This window comes from Martes martes (genome assembly GCF_963455335.1).
Source record: "Martes martes genome assembly, chromosome: 10".
NCBI lineage: Eukaryota > Metazoa > Chordata > Mammalia > Carnivora > Mustelidae > Martes > Martes martes.
Genome location: NC_137898.1, coordinates 102,561,081 through 102,569,923, shown reverse-complemented (window position 1 = coordinate 102,569,923; position 8,843 = coordinate 102,561,081). Strand labels below are relative to the sequence as shown.

General features: G+C 53.0%; 1 protein-coding gene across 2 annotated transcripts in view; it reads right to left on the bottom strand.

The window, feature by feature from the left end:
* Nucleotides 1-1,181: 1,181 nt before the first annotated feature.
* Nucleotides 1,182-8,843, bottom strand: part of DSCAML1 (DS cell adhesion molecule like 1) — a gene marked incomplete at its 3' end in the record, with an annotated part of 338,579 nt that continues 330,917 nt past the window's right edge. The window contains exons 27-33 of one of the 2 annotated variants that reach the window (XM_080815573.1): nt 7,943-8,132; nt 5,608-5,661; nt 5,361-5,494; nt 4,920-5,072; nt 4,113-4,307; nt 3,133-3,444; nt 1,182-1,657 (exon numbers count right to left, since the gene is read on the bottom strand). In XM_080815573.1, coding sequence (XP_080671699.1) covers nt 1,182-1,657; nt 3,133-3,444; nt 4,113-4,307; nt 4,920-5,072; nt 5,361-5,494; nt 5,608-5,661; nt 7,943-8,132 — 1,514 coding nt within the window. The remainder of the gene's footprint in view (nt 1,658-3,132; nt 3,445-4,112; nt 4,308-4,919; nt 5,073-5,360; nt 5,495-5,607; nt 5,662-7,942; nt 8,133-8,843) is intronic. The other variant, XM_080815574.1, reaches the window with a different exon arrangement.

Here is an 8,843-nt window from a genome sequence, read left to right as displayed (position 1 = left end):
AAGGTACCTGGCGTGCCTGCTGGCTCGATTCCCTTTAGGGGAGCTCCATTTCCCTCCTCCGTGAGCCTCTCATCTCTCCAACCTCTGATGACCTCACTCCTTCTCTTTGGCCTTGGCTAGCCCTAGCAGTCAGCCTAGAACTTCAGGGCCGGCCCAAACCCCAGGGTGCTACAATCTCTTCCTCCCCCTCCCATAACTTGAGTGCGCACTGTGGTTTGCCTTCCTTTAGCTTTCCTGGCTGCATGGTGTTCTGGAGGAGAGGAGTTAGCAGACACCAGCCCTCCCCCACGCCCTGACCCGGCTCCCCAGGGCTCTCTGCAAGGTTGCTTCATGTTACAGATAAAGAAACTGGCCCAGAGGGGTTCAGCAGCTTGCTGGAATTCACACAGCTGCCCCCTCTAGGGGCCGGCACAGATCTGAGACCCGGACAGGTGCTCAAGGAAGCACGCAGGCTAATTGAAAACCTTCAAAAAAGTTTAACCTGCTGAGCTAAAGCCTGAACTTCTCGAAGTCTCTCCACACGAGAAATGGACGGGCCGGTACAGGAGCCTTTCCTTCCTTCCTTCCTTCCTCCCTCCCTCCCCACTGGCCCTCGCCAGATGGGAAAAAAGCTACCACGTAGAAACATAACCTTTATTGCACACGGCGCTGGGTTTTTTTTCATAGAAAAAGGTATTAACACATAAGCATCTGCAAATTGAAGCAACTCCTGGTTTTCTTGGAACAGTGAAATCGCATGCAGTGTCTCTGAGTCGGGATTTTGGTCTCTGTCAAAACCACCTAGATTGAGGGGAGGGTGAGTGAGTAGGAGGGAAAAATTGCTGAGTCTTTGTGCCTCTGTCTCAAAATAAGGTGAGAGAAATATATAGATACATAGCTTGCGATGTGCTCCTATCTCCTATATATGTATATATCTCTCTCCACGCGAATTTTGTGGGGTGGGGGGGTGTTGATTTGTACTGTCAAATTCTTTGTGCCCTGGCTTCATGGAGAAGAAAATAGTTTCATTTGTACAAAAGAGTTCTATGTACAAGCGTTCATGACTTGGGGGCTTTTTCTTTTCGTTGTTGGTTGGTTTTTGTCAGTTTAATATAAATAATGCAGGAAAACAGCCAAGTTGGTGTGTGAGGGCCCGAGGTGCAGACAGGTCCGAGCGTAGGGCTGCTTTTCTCGCCGTGCCCCTACACCAGGGTATAGGATTTGGAGTAGGCCCCTGCCCCCTGCTTCTGAGACCTCCCCACCCCCGATGTGCTCATCTCGAGAAGTGAGTCCCTGGAGCCCCCCATTTTGGTGTGTGGGCCCCCGGCCCGCGGAGGCTCGGTGCTGGGGGCTGGAGGGGCAGCACTGGGGGCAGCCGGGGGCTCAGCAGGGGTGGGGCCAGGAGCTGGTGGGGCCGTGCCGGCTGCGGGTGCTGGCATGGCCAGAGTCCTCTGAGGTAAAGTGGCTGTGGAGGCCGCAGCAGGGGCCCCTGGGTGCGGGAGGCCCAAGGGCTTGCTGGCAGGGTCCAAGGTCAGGTGGCGAGCCTGGGTGTGGTAGGTTCGAGCCATGTTCCGGATGGAAGCCTCTCGGGGTGGGACCACAGGGCAGGGCTCACGGCCATCTGCCTTTCGGAAGAAGGCCTCGGACTTGGCATACAGGGGCAGGTTACAGTAGTCACCTGGAATCACAGAAGCAGAAGACGTTGAGGGCAGAGGCCCCTGGGCACCTGCTTGTTCACCCCACCCCCCACTCCCCAGTCTTTTCCCTGATCTGACCTGGAGTCCCTCCACAAGCGAGACAATGAAGCATCCAGAAGGGATCAGTTACTTGAGGCTCGCAGCAGGTTTCCTTCTCTGGGAAATGGGGCCCCTCCCATTTCCCCAAGGGGATTACTGGGAGCAGTGAATGGGATCCCAAGAGGAAATGGCAGCAGGTGAGTACAGTAGCTGCTCACTGAACGGGGTGGGGGGGGTACTTAATGCTGAAAGACCCAGACAGACTGCTGGAGAGCTCTGCTCTGGAAACAGTGGCTTCCCAAGAGCTTTGGCTGGTAAAACAGTTTTCCTACCCTGAGGAGGGAATGCTGGTCACAACCCCCGTGGAGCCCGATTCTGCCCTCTGAGGACCCACACAGCACGCTGTCCCCTCCCCGGCCCCTGTCATCCCCACCACCTTTCCCAGGGCAGCCTGCCAGATGTCTGAAGTCAGCTACGTTTCCCCGTCCCTCTTCCCAGGCAGAATGTTCCAGATTTCTTAAATTGCCTCCATGTCCAGATCCCTTGGCTCTGTGAGCATCTTCACCTGTATATGTGCCTCTAACCTGCTGACCTTGCCAGGAACTTTCTTTACATGATCTCATTCAGTCCCCAGAGTCCCCTGGACAGGCTAATACCGGCCCACAGTTGGCAAGTGAGAAAACTGAACTTCAGAGAGATTAAGTAATTTGCCCTAATTCACCCAACCAGAAGGGGTGGGGCGTCATTCAGGCTGATCTCTGAAGTCCTTGTACTTTGTTACCCTGGGCTTTTCTCTAGAGGACCCCGATGTGAGGACCACTAGGTGAGGCCAGGACCGAGCAGGCCAGTCCCTGTGTGGTCTGACGTGGTACGGTATGGTCCCAGTGTCTGCTGATGGACCCCCATTCCCACACGCTCTGGTGATCCTACAGCTGTCCCACCAACCCCGAAGGGCATATGCTCTGGCCAGGCCCCTGGCATCAGACAGGTGCCAGTCAGGCAAGGTCAGTGCCCACCATGAGGTTTGGCCCCATGGATCAATGTCGAATGGCATTGAGACCCAGTGGCCATTGGGCAGCTGAGCCCCGAAAGGCTGTCCCTTCCTCACTGGTATAGCCTCAGAGTAAAGGCAATGATCGCTACGTACTGAGAACCGGCCACACGCCAGGCACCTATCGTGCCCGCTAGGACAACGCAGAGTCCATGCTGTCATTTGCATTTTGCCACTGAGAAAATGAATTATCAGAGAGGCGAACTGACTTCCCAGGGCCACCGAGGTATTACGAGGCTGAGCCAGGATACGGACCCTGATCCGGATTCTCCCGAGTTCTTGCTCTACACCGCCCACACTGCCAAGGGGCCCTGCCCGGCTGGGGACGCCAGGGGATACAGCGGGGGAGGCGGGCCGGGCACTCACTCTTGTTGGCCCGGTGTGGGATGGGCACAGCCACGTTCTTGCCCCGGTCGGCATCCTGGGGCTTGGGCGGGGAGGCCGTGAAGCGACAGATGCCGGGCTCCGAGGGCGTGCTCATGGACGTCATGCTGTCGGCGTTCTCGTTGGTGCCCGTGGTCATCTGGTCGGAGGAGCTGTCGGAGATGAAGCACTCGGTGATCTCGAACTTGGCGTGCTGTAGCTGCTCCTCCAGCTTGGCGTGCTCGTAGGCCCGGGCCAGCTCCTCATAGGTGGACGAGGCGCTCTCCGTGGACACCATGCTGTTCCGTCCTTTGTCTGCAGAGATGGAAGGCTCGGTGTTAAGAAGAAATGAGGGGGGGTGCTGGGTGGCTCAGTGGGTTAAAGCCTCTGCCTTCGGCTCAGATTATGATCCCAGGGTCCTGGGATCGAGCCCCGCATCGGGCTCTCTGCTCAGCGGGGAGCCTGCTTCCTCCTCTCTCTGTCTCTGCCTGCCTCTCTGCCTACTTGTCTGTCAAATAAATAAATAAAATCTTTAAAAAGAAAAAAAAAGAAAAAATGAGGGGTCCTTGGGGAGAGCCGTTCCCCTACCTGTGAGCCTGGAAATCCTCTCAGAATCCTCTCCCCCTGGGAAGGCGGCTTTGGTGGCAGAATGGGGACTTTGGCAAATCAAGGGCAGAACCTCTTCCATTCTTGAAAACCACCACCCACCCCCGGAGCCCTCTGCTCCTTCTCCAACGAACATCACGTGTACCATTTTCTCTGACACCTTTTGGGAGAGCAGAATGAAATCCTTGACTAGGCAGAGCTCAGAGAGCTCAAGTGTGTTTGTGCCGGCCGCACAGCAAGCCAGTGGGCCGCCTGGAAGCGACACTGACCTGCGCCTTGGACCCCAAGAGCTGGTGGGTGGAGGTTGGGACAGGGGAGCCGAATGGTGGAGAAATGCGGAGAGAGAGAACAGGATGCAGGCCGGGCGCCAGGCTCACCTGTGTCCTGGGAGAGGCTGGCACTGTAGCTGTCACTCTCCGTGACAGTGACCCCATGCTGGGACCCCACGGTGCGCCAGTCAGAGGTGAGGGTGCGGGCAGGCGTGGAGGCCTGGCACTTGGTCAGAGTCCACTGGCTTGAGTACCGGTTGCGGGTGCTGTGGGCTGACTTCACATTCTTCCTGGACACTGGATCTGCACAGAGGAAGCAACGGCTAACCCTTCACGGAGGGCGCTCAGCCTCGGGCAGCGGGCACGGACCCGAGGGGCAGTAGGAGCAAGGGAGGAGGCATAAGCAGCCACAGAAGCTTCCTGGGGGGTGCTGAGCACGCTGACTTTCCAGCTATGTGGTCCCGTAGGAGAAGAGGAACAGCGGTGAGGTGTAGGGGTGGCGGGGGCGCATCCTGGTTCTCCCCCGCCCCCAACTGTTCCTTCAGCTTGGGGAAGAAGGTCCCCTCCTTTCCTGTTGCCTCCTGTGCATTCACTCCCTACAGCCCTTGGTGTACCCATCCTTACCTCCAGAGTCACAGTGCTAGAGGCAGGAGGCCCCTGGACAGCAAGCACTCCCGACCCTCTCAAAATATCTAGGTAAGGACACGGAGGCCCAGAGAGATAAAGGTAGCAAAATCCCCAAGGTCACAGCTAGGACGTCTTTAGTCAAGGTCTGGAGACTCTACCTCCAGTGCTCTTTCCGTTCTTTGTGCTGCTCTGAGCCTCCCCCACCCCATCTTCCTCCACCTGTGCCCCACGCTCTGCCCGGGTGACCCTGTCTGGGAGGAGGTCTGTCTCCCTCGGGATAAGGCATACTTGTGCCTGGCCGGATGTCAGACATGTCGATGAGGGGTCCCGTGCTCTGGATGAGGGCTGGGTGGTGCAACGAGACACCAGTGCAGAAACTCTGTGGGTTGACAGCTTGGCTGAACTCAGCGTCCGTCACAGGGATGGTGGCTTTGTCATCTCCTAGGGGAAGAAGGGCAGTGAGTACGAGTCCTTCTCTTCAGACTCCCCAAATTTCTTTTTGTCTTCATCCGATGTTGAGACACAGAAAGCGTGGAATAATTCTTTCCATGAGACAGAGGAGGAAACTCAGCCCTTGAGAGAAGTCTCAGGGAGTTTTGAGGTTGCTGAGTGGGGGATGGGGCCACTGGGAGAACCCTGGGCACTGCTGTGAGAGCTGGGGGGGCTCCCCTTGGTGGGCTGTGGCTTGGGGAAGACCGGGACAGAGAGCTTGTGGCCCCGATCACTCACCCAGCTGCTTGATGCCCTCCTTGTCCTCGATCAGCAGCTGGACCCTGGGGATGTCAATGTGTAGCCTCGGGCCCTGGGGTGGCCCCTTCACAGGGGTGTCAAAACTTCGGTTGTTCTTGCTGTGGGGAGAAGGGCCACAGGCAGGTGACTCAGAAGCCATAAGGGGCTGGGGGAGAGGGTTTTTCAGGGCAGTGGGGTCTTAGAAGCCAATCCTCTGCAGGGGAGGAAACAGTGACGTGAAACCTACCTTATCAACATTTCTGCCAGACTCTTTGCATCTGTAAAACAGTAGAGAGAAGGTCTGGGTGAAAATGGGGTCTGAGGGGCGCCTGGGTGGCTCAGTGGGTTAAGTACCTGCCTTCGGCTCAGGTCATGATCTCAGGGATCATGATCCTGGGATTGACCCCGCATCAGGCTCTCTTCTCAGCAGGGAGCCTGCTTGCCCCCTCCCCCTCTGCCTGCCTCTCTGCCTACTTGTGATCTCTCTCTCTCCGTCAAATAAATAAATAAAATCTTAAAAAAAAAATAAAGAAAAAAAAAGAAAATGGGGTCTGAGTGGGATGAAAACTGGAAGACGTGTGGGGAACAAGGTGGGAGAATTCCCTAGATTGGGACCAGGGCTGGTCTACTGGGGAGGAGAAATGAAAGGACCTCTAAAATAGTCTAACATAGGATAAGGTCTGATAGCTCCTGGTGCAAGATTTGGCTCAGGTCTGTTTTCCTTTCCTCAGATTTTTATCTAATAGGGAGGTCCTTCCCAGAGGAGAGGGTATATAAAGTGCTTCATCTGTTTCCTGAATTGACTCTAATTAGACAAGACATAATAGCAGGCTGGGAATGGGTTCCAGTGGAGGGTCTATCCTCTGTTATCTGCTGGGAAGAGAAGAGAGTGGAGGATGATGGAGAGGTGCTCGATGGGCATCCCCAGATGACTATCAACCAAGAGGATTTATTTCTTTCTCTCGGGCACCTATCCCCAAAAAGTTCATGGATGAATTTAGGGGTCCCTGCTTAGTCTTCAGAAGGGCCTCGAATAAGATCAGGATCTCAGGTTAGGAACTGACAAAAAGAGAGATAGAGAGAAAGAGGAGCAAAGGACTTTCTCAAAGATCCATTAGACCTCTGATGAGAATGAGAATCATGAAAATGATCCGTCAGAATGAATCTAGCAGCATGTATGTATCCAACTATCGACTCACTCACTCATCCATTCATCCACCATTGACCCATTTACCTGTCAATCTATTCATTTCTCCATCCACTCATCCTGTCAGTCATTCATCCATCATCCACCCATTCAACAATGCATTCATCCATCCATCCAACCAATTGATTCATCTATTCAACCATTCATCCAACCATCTGTCCATATGTCCATAAAACCATAAAACCACCTGTCCATCCATCCATCCATCCATCCATCTTATCTATCCATTCATCCATCCATCCATCCATCCATCCACCAATCCATCTATCCATCCATCCATCCAATTATTGATTCATCTATTCAATCATTCATCCAAACATCTGTCCATGTGTCCATAAAACCAAATATCTACCCATCTATCAATTCATATGATCACCTATTATCCATCCATTCAAATATGCATTCATCCATCCACCTACCCATTGATCCAACCAATAATCCGCTCAACCATCAATCCATCCATCTACCATTCCTCTATCTATCCAACCAACCACCTATCCATTCAACCAACTATCTATTAAACCTTTCATTTAACCATCTACCCAACCATGCTTCCCTCTATATGTCTTTCCATCCAACCATCCAATTAATCATCCAACCACCCATCCAATCATCCATCCATCCACCCACCCCACTTCTAAACAAGCTAGGCAGTGTTAGTAATTTCCAATTCTGGGCTACGACTGTGCTCTGGCTTCTCACATTAAACTGTAAATTCTATGAGGACTAGACTATGTTCCATAAGACTAGGGACTGTTCCTTCTTCATTCATCTTTATATATCTCCAATGTCTGACAGTATCTACATACAGCAGATAGTCAGTAAATGTTTTCCAAATGAGTAAACAAACATCTGTTAAGCAACTACTAGATGCTAGACATTGTATCAGTCTCTGGGAAAATCAAGGTAAAGCAGACCCATTCATGCCAGTCTATGGTATCGTAGATTGGGACAGGAATGATGTTCAAAATGTCTAACATCTGACATATCATGGAAGCCATATGGTCAAAACTGAGCAAGGCCCTAGTGACCACTAGCAGATCTATGCTTTAGTGGCCAGCTTCTAGAAGAATCTCAGGGATCCTGCGAAAGAGAAGGAGCATCCAGGGTGGGAAGGAGCAACATCTATTTACCAACTAATGTGGAAATGTTTAACTATTTTAAGCAGTATGGCTTTAGCAGTGTTTACCTCTAAAAATCAGCCCTGGTTAGGTCAGGCACAAAGTCTTGGGGACACAGAAGAGGAAGTGGTGAGAGCCAAAGTTTCAGAAGATTTTATATCAGCTCTCCCTTCAGTGGGACACGGGCACTTTCTCTTGTCCAGATGGTGCTCATGAGCCAATGAAAGGTGGCCCACGTGGCAGAGGGTCAACACTCGCTCCCGGGAAGCCTGGAGGACACTCGCCTACCTCGGAGACGTTTCAGCCGCTTCTCCTTCCTCTTCTTGCGAACGATGAAGAGCAGTGCTACTCCCAGAGTGGCCAGGATGACTGGGCAGCCGATGGTGAACAGCTTCTTCACATCATCCCCCTCCCCTTGAGCAGACTTGATGGGAGGGATGGTACCTGTTGGAGTGAAGAGGGGAGTCAGATGTCCCTTATGAGCAGGGTCTGGGCAGAGGCCCCTGGGTGAGGTTGCCTTTGAACCTCTCTTGCCACCCTTGCTCTCACTCTGACCTCCACTTCCTGGCACAGAGCCCCAACCCTCTCCCTCTATTCCCCCCAATTCTGGTCACATCAGGACAGCCATGAACAGTCACATAGTTTTTATACTGCATTAGAATACTGATGACTTTGTGGGCCTATTTTAGAATTACCCTGAAGTCTTTCAGACATAGTCTCCTCCCTCTTGGAGTTCAGTGTTCATTTCTAGAAGGTGGACTGCTGAGCTTAGATTCTGCCATCCAGGTTGTAAAGTAGAGAGAAATCAGAGCAGTGGGATCCTGGGGTCTTGTCCCCAGATGGGGACAAATCCACTCCACGCTCTGCATTTTCTTCCTGCTCCCCCACCCATGGGTGAAATCTGCTAATCTGGGGAGCCTGTACAGAGGCAGTAAGCTCTGCTGACAGAGCCCTCTGCAAAGCCTGATCTGTCCTGGTTTCAAAGCCTCGCAGAAGACCATCTCCTCCATGAAACCTTCCTTGTTTGAGCCCATTCCTTTCTGATACCACTTTTACTGTTTCCTTAACACATAGGCAGACGGACTTGACCTTGGGGCAACTAGTCTCTCTGACTTTGGCCTTCAGCGTGTCTTTAGTCTATGTGTGGGACAACAG